The 13,902-nt window shown below is 34.9% G+C and overlaps 1 protein-coding gene across 1 annotated transcript in view; it reads right to left on the bottom strand.

Moving 5' to 3' along the window:
• The window catches only part of ERO1A (endoplasmic reticulum oxidoreductase 1 alpha), a 46,503-nt gene that overhangs the window by 13,249 nt on the left and 19,352 nt on the right, over nt 1-13,902 (bottom strand). Inside the window, exons 5-9 of the mRNA XM_045810397.2 lie at nt 10,710-10,786; nt 10,535-10,608; nt 6,390-6,510; nt 4,255-4,301; nt 2,019-2,030 (exon numbers count right to left, since the gene is read on the bottom strand). Of these exons, the coding sequence (XP_045666353.1) occupies nt 2,019-2,030; nt 4,255-4,301; nt 6,390-6,510; nt 10,535-10,608; nt 10,710-10,786 (331 nt within the window). The remainder of the gene's footprint in view (nt 1-2,018; nt 2,031-4,254; nt 4,302-6,389; nt 6,511-10,534; nt 10,609-10,709; nt 10,787-13,902) is intronic.

Genomic DNA, 13,902 nt, shown 5'->3' with positions numbered 1-13,902 from the left:
GGGCCTGGGATGGAATCCCACATCGGGCTCCTTGCTCAGTGGGGAGCCTCCTTCTCCCTCTGCCTGCTGCTCCCCCTGCTTGTGCGTGCTCTCTCTCTCTCTCTCTCTCTGACAAATAAATAAATAATTTCAATTCCAACTGTGCTACTTACAAGTCATACATGACTTAGCTGAGTTGCTAAACCTCTCTGGCACTCATTTTCCTTGTCTATGAAATGGAAATAAAAGTAATAGCTCATAAGAATGTTGGAAGGATTAAATGAAATCATACTTGTAAATTGCTTAGAAGAGTGCCGGCACGTAGCCGGTACTTAGCCATTACCATTATCAATTGTTTTCAGGTTGTGGGATTACAAAGGATTTGTCTCCTTATAAAAGCCTTCAGAGTTGGGGCACCTGGGTTGTCCTGTTGGTTACACTCAACTATCGGTTTCAGCTCAGATCTGACCTCAGGGTCATGAGACTGAACGCCATGTCAGGCTCCACGCTCAGTGCAAAGTCTACTCTTTTAAGACTCTTTCTCCCTTTCCCTCTCACTTCCCCCTGCGGGTGCAAACTCTCTCTCTCTCAAATAAATAATTAAAAAAAAACCTTCAGAATTTTGGGGGTTTTTTTTGTGTGTGTTTTTTTCAAGTTTGGGACCATGAATCAGGGCGAATGGGAGTGTAATATTACTTGGGACCCAGCCTTCCGATGAAATTTTCGGTTCTGTTCCTGAAGCAGCCATCCTCAACTTGACATGGTTGTGATAATCACCTAATATGATAGCTGTCAGGGGTAACTCTTCCAAATTTGACCAAAATGAAAAATTGTAAATATACTCATAAACAAGATAATTTCTCTAAGGACAGCCTTCACAAGTTAACAATCTTTTCTCTGACAATGAGAGACAGGATGAGGTCTTTAAATAGTATTGAAACACTGAAATATCCTCTAATGTAGATAGGAATGCCCAAGGTAGAATAAAATCTCTCAAAACTGAAAATTATAGGATCACTCCTAACAGTAACAAAATACGAGGCATCTTTGGAAGAATAATCTTATGCTGAAGAATTTCTCTTCCAAATAGGACAATTCTGATTCAGTATTTTACTCTGCTATTATTATTACTATAATATAAAGTATAATTAAAAAAAAGCAATGTTATCACACATTGGTATTCTGTTATTTAGACAGAATACAAAAGCAATTTGTAAAACTAATGTTCAGAAGACAAAATTTTGAAGGAGAGGAAAGGGATACGTCACATTTTAGCAATTTCATCTACCTGGACTAAAGCTAAGTACTGCTTTGTCTTTTCATATGGTTAAATACATGGCCTTAAGAAGAAGAAAAATCATTTCAGGGCACCTGGGTGGCTTAGTTGGTTAAGTGTCTACCTTCAGCTCAGGTCATGATCTCAGGGTCCTGGGATTGAGCCCCACTTCGGGCTCAGTGGGGTAACCTGCTTCTCCCTCTCCCTCTCCCCCTCCTCCCCCACTTGTGCTCTCTCTCTCAAATAAATAAATAAAATCTTTAGGGAAAAAAAATCATTTCAATTTCACTCAGAAAGCAGAAAGATTCTCACAAAGACAAGTAAACCTAAAATATGTTAAAAATTTTAGCATTACAACTAAAAGAGTTGGCCATAACTACCCCCAAGAGTGAACACAAGCCTTGGAAGCCAGCAGAGCAACACTGTGACCATGCCTAGAAGCTTCCTATCGGACCCGACAGATCCTAGAGGTCTGCTCTAGAAGTAAAGGAGAGGGAGTTTTCCCTGACAGAAGCTGGGTGGGGGGGGAACGCCTGGCTTCGAGAGCAGTGGGTAAAATACACAAGTGAAATATCACAGGCTGAGGGAAGCTGCCACTGCTGCCTGATCCCGGGCACAGTCTTTTCCCATAACCTGTGCTTTCATCTCCTGAACGTGAGATAAATAGGAGTTCTCAGAAGTAGGAAGAAAAGTCTGCCAAATAAACATCTGACTATATCAGCAAACTCATATATATAATACATGACAAAGAAATTATATTTACCTTCACTTTTCCCTGAAAAACAAAACAAAATGTTGATTATTTTATGCTCCTTCCAGATGTCACTTTAAAATGTTATACTTCCATAAAAATAAGACTTTGAATAATGGTTAGTTTGAGTCCATCAGTTCACCCGCACATGCAAAATCTGAGGGAGACACGCGTGACACAACCCTGTCTACGTGGCAAAGAGGAATTATGCCTGATTCGCTTCCCGGGCATCGTCTCCAAGAACCTGGGGAAGGAGCGGCTTCAGCTCGTACAAGATTTAATGTGGGCTGACGGGAGAGAAAAATCGAATCTATCATCTGAGAGTACTCTCAAGTACCTCAAGGACTTACAGTTATTTGGTTGGCAGAGCCTTTTTCCACATTTATTTATCCTAAATCTATAACACGATTTCTGCTAAAGAATTGTGTTCTTGCTTTGAAACCTCCGGACTGACACTGTAAAATTCTACCTTATTCAGGAATATTTTGAAAGACTATTTGTGAAGATTCCACTTATGCACAGTTCGGCAGTTTGTAAGCAGCTGCTCATTTACTGTCAAAAAACTGTCTTCATTTTGCCCACGCTTATTTAATGCCATCATTGTTTGATTATTAAAATAACATATGCTCATTGCAAATACATGTTTTTTTAAAAAAAGAAGACACAGACGAAATAAAAAATGTCATCCGTAACTCCCTCTCCTCTAGATAAATACCATTTACATTTTGGTAAATGTCCTTTTTCTTTGCATATAGACATTCAGATATTATACTAAGTATGTTTTTACAAAAATATACATACTGTTTGATGCCTGTTTCTTTTCTTCAATGTGCTACTGGTCATTACTGACCTAAATGAATACAACTTTTCGGCAATATTTCTAATGGCTATATTCTACTCCATGAATACACCGTAAATCACTTAACCAGTTCCTTAATGATAAACATTTAAATTGTTCCCATTTATCTTTATGATAAGTGAGGGTAGTTAATCAGATCGTAATGTGAGTTCATACTGAGGATCACCCCTTATCTAGGAATTTGCACTCATCTGATATTAAATCAATAGCTTCCAATGAGTTACCATCTGTGACTCATATAAACCCAAACTCTTATTTAAAGATGTTCTTTCATTTCTAATCTAACAAAGACTAGTCTGCCAACACGTAGGGAATGATGCAATCTCATTGCTTTCCAGGAGGAAATTTATGTTTATTGACTATATGAGATCAGCAGCTTTTCAAATAAATTTTAAAAATGAAAAACTTACACATTTGCTAAAAGCACATCAAAGACTTCATCAGTAAGCACATTTAACGGGAACAGGGATATGTATTTCCTAAGCAAAATGTCTGAAATCATACACTGAAATGGTTTATTCAACAAACCATTCTGCCTATTACAGACTGGGCAGGGTTTCTGAGTCCCAGTTTTACACCCCTCTGCCTCTCCACGGTGCCTAGCACGTAGTAAATGGAGGGTAATTACTTGTTGAAGGAACAAGTGATCTTCCCAATTGTAGACAAGACCATTAAATGAGGAGAGCAGTTTTCATCAATCATTCACTTAACAAACCACTCCCTCTGTTATGTGTCAGGCTCTCTATTAAGAGATGAAACCAATAAACACGCCCCATATGCCCAAACTACTAGGGCAGATCAATAGATACGTAATAGTAAAAAAACGCCAGACAGCTGAAAGATGGTAAGAGACACAAAACGTGACATTAAGATCACTTTATGAAGAGAGAGAGGTTACTTCCAGTTAGGAGAGTCGGGGAAGGCGGAAAAGGCACGATTTGGGCAAGACCTTCCGTGTAAGGAGAAAATGAAAAATGTTAATGAAACATAAAGACATGTGAATTTGAAATCAGACTCCAAATACGTACAATCATTTCAGTTTCTGGGAAAGATCTGAGGAAGAATTTTTTTTGGATATTCATTTAACTAGAAAAGGAATAAAAATAGTAAAAAACTAAATATATACATTAAGTAAAAATGCACAGAAGAATAAATATTTAACCTAATCTCCATCCTATGATAATCTAACACCATGAACTTCATGACACCAAATACTCCTTACTGAGGTATAAATATTTTAAACACCAATTTTTCTGTAAAGATGAGGAATAACTTCTATGGAAACAGGAATATATGATCTCAAATGCTCTTGCCTACCCTTATCTGGCCTTCCTCCTCCTTCTAACCAAAGTTCACCGGCTGATAAAACAGTACAAATAAATAACTCACCTTGACCAGAAGCCAAAGGATTTAAAGGTCTTTTAATTGTCTGTGGCCTAGAAACAAAAGAATTAAATTGTAAAATATAATTGTTACCTATCTTGTTATAATTATCTAAGTAAAAGTGAAATTATCTCAGAGAGCTGCTTAATGATTGATTACATCTAAATCAAACTATTTTATTGAGCTTATAAAATATTTAGTTTTCTCTAATTGTTTTAAGGGAGGGTGGTTGTTATTTGTTTTAGCAATAGTTTCTGATCTTTTCCCATTGTAGCAGCCAGAAAGCCATTTCCTAATCACTTCTTCAAACAAAGGAAGAAAATACCAGTCACGCTCTTCTCCTAGAGTCACTAATGTTTTTATATATATTACATATACAAATATGCGTGCCTGTGCACGTGTACACGTGTTTGCGTGTGCCACAAAGTGCACTCCTGATTGAAAGACGAACAAGCAAGAAATATAAATACCCAAACCAAGCATGAAAATAAAAAGGGGAAAAAACACTGTGAGTAGATTATTTTCCACTTAATCTTAGGTATGTCAATTGACCCTGTGGCCACCAAGTTTGTTAGGATTTCAATAAAAGGTATTTTTTAATACGAAATTAAAAGAGTTAAAATGTCACTAAAGTGCCTTATAAATCTCAAACTAAATATTCACTAGTATCATTAGTAAAGTGTAGGGATTGGTTTCTCCACAATTTAAATTTTACGAACTTGCACAAGTTGAGACATTTTGATAACAGAACATGTAAGCTATATTTTAACATACTCAATTTTATGCCTCATATATTGTTTATATTTTAGAAATATTTACACTGGGAATCATGATATAAATTAGTTAGGAAATAACTACAATACAAATATAAAATCTAACCAATGTTTCAGTTGGGCTCTATTTTAGTTCATATTTTTAAAAAAATCCTTTAGGGGAGCCTGGCTGACTCAGCAGAGCATGTAACTCTTGATCTCAGGGTTGTAAGTTAGAGCCCCAAGTTGGGTGTAGAGATTACTTAAAAATAATATGTGTAGCAAAACAAAACAAAACAAAAACCCGTAAAGTAAGTCAATTAAGTCAAACATTCCTAATAATAAATCAGGGAATTTAAATGAAACACACGGCAGGAATGAGTAAATAATGAAAATTCACCAATTCAAAACTGGAGAAATTCTTCAAGTCAAAAAAATAAACAGACTGTCATTTTATTGGTATAAGCATAACTGCTAATCTCTTGTATTTGACTTCTGCACAGTGAAAAGTATTATTACCGTATCTGGGAACTCCAATGATTTCCCCAGAATTCCCCCCATCTCTGAGATAGTATAATGCAAATGCACACACAAATTCCTTCCAAAAACCAATAAGCACATTGGTTAGAGGCCAGTGGCTTTACAAGCAGGTAAACTTGAAGCATGTCCCAGTCACACAGTGATAAAATCGACTATTTCCATTGTAGCAGTTAAGAGTACAAAGTGGGTTCTTCCACTTACTAGATTTTTGACACTGGAAAAATCATTTAACCTTTCCAAGTCTCAGTTTCTCCACCTGTAAACAATGATTACCACAACACAGGGCTATCGCAGGGACTAAAAGAGAAAATGTACGTACCATGCTTAGAACAAGTCTGGCACACAGTGAGTGGTCAAGTGTTACCTATTATAATTATTCTCTGAAATTAATTTAACTTGAAAGCAGGTAAAATAACTACAGCCTCAAAAAGATGAATACAGAGCACCAAAAAGATTTAGGAATCACCTATTCTCTACTACTAACTATAAGATCCTGGGAAATGAAGTAAACCTGGCTGGCTCTAGGTTATTTCATCTATAAAATGAGATTATATAATCCACTGAAGGAACATCTGTGAAATGTCTACAATACTCCCATAAAAGTCTTATACTATTCTATGTCTCTTTTTTTCCCTCTGTCTTTTAAAGAAGAAAAAAATACTTATTGAAACTCATGTACAAATGTTTCCCCAGAGGAGAACTGGATTAATGAACGAGAATGTTTCTATGTCCAAATACATCCTTAAAGTGAATGTGATTTGCAATTTAGAGTCATTATGGTTTATTTATTTGTTTATAAGTAAAAATCAATATATCTGTCAGGATTTTCTAAATGAAAATGACACATACTTAAAACAGTTTTCTTCATAGATGACATTCCAAATCTTCCAAGCATCTGGTCCCTTGTAACCCGTGTAGCGCTCAGGGTTAAGGAGCAAGTCTACATACTCAGCGTCGGGAGACTGGATGTCTGCAAAATGAAATGCTTCATTAAATCTTTTTCTTCAGTTACCTTAAAAAACTAGTATAATAGACTATATTCCACTCATTCTAAGGTACCACAAATGTAACAGGGCATCCAGACTTTAAAAGGCACAAACAGCCACACTAAAGGTACTCACTGGTTGCAAAAGCATCTGCTTTTAAAAATGGTAAAAAACAGGAATATGTGAATTTTAGAATCTAAGAAACATGGTCATTTAATTCTCATAAGCTATCCAGATGAAAAAGATACTATATATTTCCCTCCACATTAACCACGAGCAGTTCATCAGTAACTAAGATAAATGAAGATGTATTACTACCATACACCGTTCGCTACCGAAAACTTCCTTCTTACATGACCACCATCAAGATCCACTACACAGCTGTCCCAAAGGTATAATCCTAAACATGCAAAAAATTATAAGCAAGATGATACTTGCATCAGCATTATTTATTAAAGGGAAACTCAGAAGTTGCCTAAATGTCCAACAGCACACGGGGCTCTGGAGCCAGAGAACCTGGGTTAGAATCCAGGCGCTACTCCTTATTCAATGTGGAACCTGGGGCAAGTTACATATGTTCTCTATGCTTTAGTGCCACCATTTATAAACTGGAGAAAATACTCAGTGTTACTGTGAGATTAAGGAAGTTTATATGTACAGAGTGCTGAGAACCATAGTTAGAGTATAATACGTATTAGCTAGGGGTATCATGACATACCTTACCAGACTATTTTACAATCAACAAAACTAAGTACAGAGGCTATCTAATAAAATGAAAAGTATTATAGAAAAGTCAATTACAGATACCAATGAAAAACATACAAAAATTGGTGAGATATTGGTTTCTCATATGTTCCATAAATTTGTGTAATGGATTATAACTTTGAAACGAAAAAATGGCCCCTTGTTCTCCAGTGGCTTTGGGAAATTATTTACTATACAGTAATCCCTTACTCATTTATAAACTTAACAACATGAAGCAACAAAAAATGAAGAAGTGGGCGAAAATGGTCTCAAAGCAACCACAGATGACAAAAATCTGAGCTCACAGGTGCTTATAAGAAGGCCCATCAAGCTCTCAACATTACCTACTTATTAAAAACACAATGACGAAAACAAAAGTAAAACTAAGTTTGGCTATTTTTATCCTAATTGACAGTACATTAGAGACATACATTAGGGGAAATTTTGCTTCTAGAATTAGCACACTGACAGCATCTAGAAATAACTGAGAGTCCATGCAGAAATGGCAATTAAAATAACCAGAAAAAATAGAAATAAAAACTTAAAAACAGGGGTGCTTGGCTGGTTCAGTCAGTAAATCACGTGACCCCTGATCTTGGGGTTGTTGATTTAAGCCCCACGTTGGGTGTAGAGATTACTTTAAAAAACAAAAACAAAAAAAACACCTTAAAACAAATTTGTATGGAATCCTCTAGTCCAGGAACGGATATTTCTGTTCATCTCAACTAATACTAGAAGTATCACCACAGTATAGCAAATTACGATAAATTCATTTTTGCCCTCGTTTTCTAAACTATAAATAATGCTTGGCATCTAGTACTTTAAGACTGAAAACAAATTACCAAGAAATGATTAAATTTTTAATATTCTGCCTAATTAGACATAAATATCAGTTGACTCATAATTTTACTTACACCAAATACTTCATCTTGTCTCAACTTTTTAATAAAAAATAATTGTTACTGGGGTGCCTGGGTGGCTCAGTCGGTTAAGCGACTGCCTTTGGCTCAGGTTATGATCCCAGGCTGGGATCAAGTCCCACATCAGACTCCCTGTTCAGCGAGAAGTCTGCTTCTCCCTTTCCCTCTGCCCCTCCCCACCGCTCGTGCTCTCTCTCTCACTTGCTCTAAGTAAATGAATAAAACTGTTTAAAAGATTGTTACTATAGCCATATTTGGCCAGATGACAAATTTCTAATTAAAATTTATAAGATACCTTCTGTCTTCTACCTACCACTTACATACATATTATCTTCCTTATAAAGCTATCCCTTTTTTTAAATATTCACCCTTCTTTAATAAAAGAAACAAATATAAACGGACAAGTGATTCATCCAAGGTAACAGAACTCTACCAGGTAAGAATTATTGATTCTCAGCCCTTGCTACACAAATATAAGCAGGTAGTCTCAAAAGTATACTTTGGTAAACGAAGTCCAAGTATTCCTGTTCTTTCTCTAACACTGCAGGTCTAAAAAAATATGCTGCATGTTAAAAGTTTAATTTTAACTCACATAATAATATTCAGGCCAAAGAATGCTTGAGGAAAAGATGGTAAAGTTAAGGGGCTGGGAGAGCGTTTTATCCCCCTTCTTTACTAGTCTAAACCTTGGTGTAAGTCCATAACTCCTATCTAACATCCCAGGGGCCAAATGTGTTTCGGAGTTCAGAACTTCTCAGATTTTAGCAAAGTATTATAATATATGCAACATATACTGAATAATTACTCCAGCAGGGACTGGGCAGCAACTTTTAATCAAACACCAAAAATATTTCTGTAGTGAAATCTGAATATTCACAGTAAATGAGTCTGTGCTAAACTTAGGGGGAAAATATTCATTTTTCAGAGTTTTCAGATCTGGGAATTAGGACTAAAGGATTATAAATATTATTTGCCAAGGCATAATCATGTTTTACATTAAGGAAAGCATATGTTTCTTTTTTTTTTTCCAAAATGAACCCACAATGTTAAAAGTAGGTACTTTCTCTTTGCCTTCCTCTTTTTGGAGGGAATTGCAGGATTCGTCTCTCACTTGCAATTAAAATGATCTAGATCATTCTTTTTGCTAATTTTTTTTAAAGATCATTAATCTGCTTCAAAAGAGCCACTGAAGGATACGAAAACTCGGTTTGATTTGATCTTGTTTGGCCAATTAAAAGGCTAACAATTAACTTAGAAAAAAGAAGAATAGGAGAATCCATAAATCTGATTAAAGGGTTCTAATGGGTCCTAGAGCTCCTGGCTTTGAATAGTACCAGCACTCTGGCCCAGCTTCCAATGTCTCAGATGCAACTCATGTTTCATTCTTCTCTTTTCCAAAAGTTAACACATACCATCTTTAAGGAAAATATGTAACCCAAGGCCCGTACGACAAAAGCAAGTTTTTGCAATCTCAATCTCTACATTTGAGCTATTTACACAAAATGCCTGTGTATATTACGAAAAATAAAAATAAAAAAATTATATATACATACATCTGTATGTATGTATGTATGTATGTATGTATGTATGTATTTTATATGCCTGAGATACACAAAACTGTAAGACTCAGACTCAGGAGGTAAATTTTTTTCCAGAAACTGAGGGTTTGGTTTTTTTTTAACTGTGGTAAAACGTATATAACGTAAAACTTAACCATTTTAACCATGTTAAGAGTACAATCCAGTGACATTAATTATATCCACAACATTGTGCAACCATCACCACTAACTGTTTCCAAACTTTTCTATGACCTCAAACGGAAACTGTAACCATTAAACAATAACACCCCATTCTCCCCTTCTCCTAACATCTGGTTACTCTGTCTCTATCACCTTGCCTAGTCTAGATATTTTATGGGAATGGAATCATACAATAATTGCCCTTTTGTGTCTGGCTTATTTCATTTAGCATAGTATTTTCAAGGTGTATCCGTGTGGCAACACATATCAAAACTGTTTCTTTTTATGGCTAAATAATATTCTATTGTGTGTATTTATTACACTCTGTTTACCCATTCATTTGTTGATGGATATTTGGGTCATTTCTACCTTTTGGCCATTGTGAAAAATGCCACCGTGAATACGGGCATACGTATCTGCTTCCCCATCTTCAATCTTTTTTGGTACATCTTTAGGAGTTGAATTGTTAGGTCATATGGTAACTCTGTCTTTAGCTTTTTGAGGAACTGCCAAACTTTAGAAAGAGAGTTCTAAAAACCATTTTAAAATACTTTTTTCCTTAGACCCCATTTTAAACAAAATGCACACTGTGAAAAATGTTATACCATCCGCTTCACAGAAGTTGTCTGAGGAATCATCATGCTTGGTCCACTGAAGAACAGCCTTCTGTGTTTCCTCACTTCAAATAAAGAAAACGGTACTGTTATCCCTTTTTTTCAGTTATCATTTCACAAGAAAAAAACATAAAATACTACTGCAAAAAAAAAAAAAAAATCAAACCTGAGAGATTCATCCACAGCTCCAAGTCGTTCAGCTTGCTCACATTCTTCAATGAGATTATTGGCTACCTCAGAATACTAAAAGGAAAAGGAGGATTAACAGATTACGATTTATTGCATTTTAAAAACTTTTTAAAAGAATTTCAAAGTTATTTGAAGTTTTTTTATACCTAGCACCCTTTCCTTGGCTTCAAAACTTAAAAAAAAATTAAGCCCTCACATCTTCCCTGAAGCTAAAAATATATGTATAAAAGGCTTTGCCCCTTGTTTTTGTTGGTGAACACATTCACTATATGGTCACAAAATAAAGAACAAAGTTCTGATAACTCATTACCAAGCTGTTCACTAAGAAAATCTCTGCGGTCTAAGGAACACTAAGCAAAGCATGATGAGGTAATGTCCCACTTTTTTTTTCTTTTTTTTCTAAAAGTAGGCTCCATGCCCAGTGTGGAGCCCAACACAGGGCTTGAACTCATGACCCTGAGATCAAGGCCTGAGCTGAGATCAAGAGTTGGGTGCTTAACTGACTGAGCCACCCAGGAGCCCCAATGTCCCACTTTCCTAATGGCCTAACTGGAAGCATCAGTTTTCTCTTCCATAAATAAGTGGTTGGACCAGATGATGTGTGTCTAGGTCCATGTCAACTCTAAATGCCGTGATTCTAAATATGCCCTAGGGCCCAACAAGTCTTATAAAAAATATTCTAGTGTCTTTAGGTGTTTAAAATATATTTAACAACCACCTTCCTTCTCAACGTCACACACACACACACACACACACACACACACACACACACACATTATTTGCTAGGCATGTACACGGCACAGCAGAAGTGAATGTAGATGATACAATCTCAAACACACTGGTCATCACCACAACAGACCTGAAAGATGACACTGGAAGCAGAAGGCACAGATTCCATCGCTCAACAAATATTTACTGAATGCCCTTATTGTTAGGATGACCATACTAATGACTGCCCAGCCTATGACACTTCTGAGGATAAAAGGGAACACGAAAATAACTAAAATGATACAAATTTTAATATTTCTTTACTAAATAACAACTTTCTTTCATTACATTGACCTATAAGACAGCTCAATTCCAACACTATTTTCAAAAATAAAATTCTTTCTACATAATTAAGTGTTAAGGGGTAAAGGGATATGATATATTCAACCTACTCTCAAATGGTTCCAAAAATAAGAACATGTATATAGAAATATGTATATAGAAAAATGAGGCAAAATATTAAAAATCAGTGAATCTGTAGAGGACACAAAATATCTTTATACTAATCTTGCAACTTTTCTATAAGCTGTTTATTAGCTTAAAACAAAAAGTTAAAAATACATATCAAAAAATGAACAGAATTTACTCAAAAAATAACACACCTATCTACATTAAAACAAAAAATTTTAAAACTTTATTATAATTATCTGAATACTAAAACATAAGCTAAACAAAATATTTTTGGGGTTTTTTATTATTCTTAGTTTCTATTTAAAAATTTAATCAGCTTTGTTAAGTCACATATGTCTCAATTTTATATCATTGGCATTTTTCTGAAGAAAAATTTTTTTCAATTTATCATTTTTAATTTTTCAAAAAACTGCCCATAATCTTCTTCAAAGTTAATTTCTATGGCTATTCAATTTGAAATCACCAATACCTTCAATTAATTCTTCCCTGAATTTATAATTTTTAATTGAGAAAAATATTCTCTCTATAGGTAAATATGTGAAAATATTTTAAACCAAATTATTTTCACAAGGTCTATTCTTTGGTCTCCACAGTATGTTTCTTCACTAAATAATTTTTCTTTTATTATTTTAAATGTTTTGCCAAATATAGATGCTACAAAATTGTAAGGCTTATTTCATTTCACTTCAATGAGAATATAAACTTATCCAATTAAAAACAAGAGTTTGATCAAGAAGAGACTTTTCCCAAAGAGGGGATACTTCAAAACACAATTATAAAATTTCAGAATTAAACCTTAGAACACCATTTGAACTTTCCCCAGCTAATATTCCTACCTACCTTCTGTAGGAAAAAATTTCAACATCTCTGTTTACAAGCTTTGTTATAATAACTGCAATTTGCTAAACCTTCAAAAGCTAAGAATTTTTTTCTTTAAGCATTCCATTCAGTGATACTTTGAATATTTTTCCACTGATTTTAAACATACAGCAATCGACAGTTAGAGATCTCATTTATTAAAAATTGGTTAATACCACTGAAAGACTCTTGGGTTGTTTTACAATATAGTCTTCAAAAGCTCAAACATTTATAAAATCTGGATGATGGTGGACAGCAAAGAAAGGATTCCTGTCCACGCCAAAGGACTATTTTCTTCAGTATTAGCCTCACCTCAAAAATGTTATGGTCATTAAGTATATATATAAATACAAAAACCTCTATATCTTGACAATTACTACTTCTATCTTAATTGGTAAAATATCACAGCATGTTTGGACACAATTATGAATTATGTGTATGTCTTTTTCTTTTTTTTTTTTAGATTTTATTTTTAGGTGATCTCTACACTCAATGTGGGGCTTGAACCCACAACCCCGAGATCAAGAGTGACATGCTCCACTGACTGAGCCAGCCAGGTGCCCTTGAATTATGTGTATATCTTAACCAACTACAAATTCATTTCTGCTCCACAGATTTCTTGATTTAGTCAGAATTGTTTTTATTAAAATTTGTATATTATCACCACAAAACAAATATTTTGTCTTCAATTTTGAGCCTTAAATGAATTTATACTGGCATTCACAACAGAGACAAATGTTTTCCCTCAATAGCGTGAACTTCCAAAAGTTCTGATGATGATAGCATCATTTAACAATGTGCAAAGTTCTGCCATTGGAGCCAACACATTAATAGCTATGACTTCATCATTTGTATGTGAACAAGAAAACATGGCACCGAAAATGAGCAAAATTACATTAGAATCTATGGTGGAAAAGTGAATAGTGGTCGCCACTGGGGGGGAAAGTAGAAATTGATTTGGACAGTGTATAAAGCAACTTTCTACAGTAATGATAATGTTCTCTATTGTAATAGAAGCATAGATTACACAGGTATACGCATTTAGCAAATGCACACTTAAAGATTTGTACATCTCATTGTGTATTAACTTATACACACACACACACACACACACACAACACACATTTAGGGCA

Source organism: Ursus americanus, chromosome 26 (genome assembly GCF_024610735.1).
Source record: "Ursus americanus isolate L20-20 chromosome 26, mUrsAme1.1.p, whole genome shotgun sequence".
Lineage (NCBI taxonomy): Eukaryota > Metazoa > Chordata > Mammalia > Carnivora > Ursidae > Ursus > Ursus americanus.
Note: the sequence above shows the minus strand (reverse complement) of the source record. Positions and strands in the feature narration are given on the sequence as shown.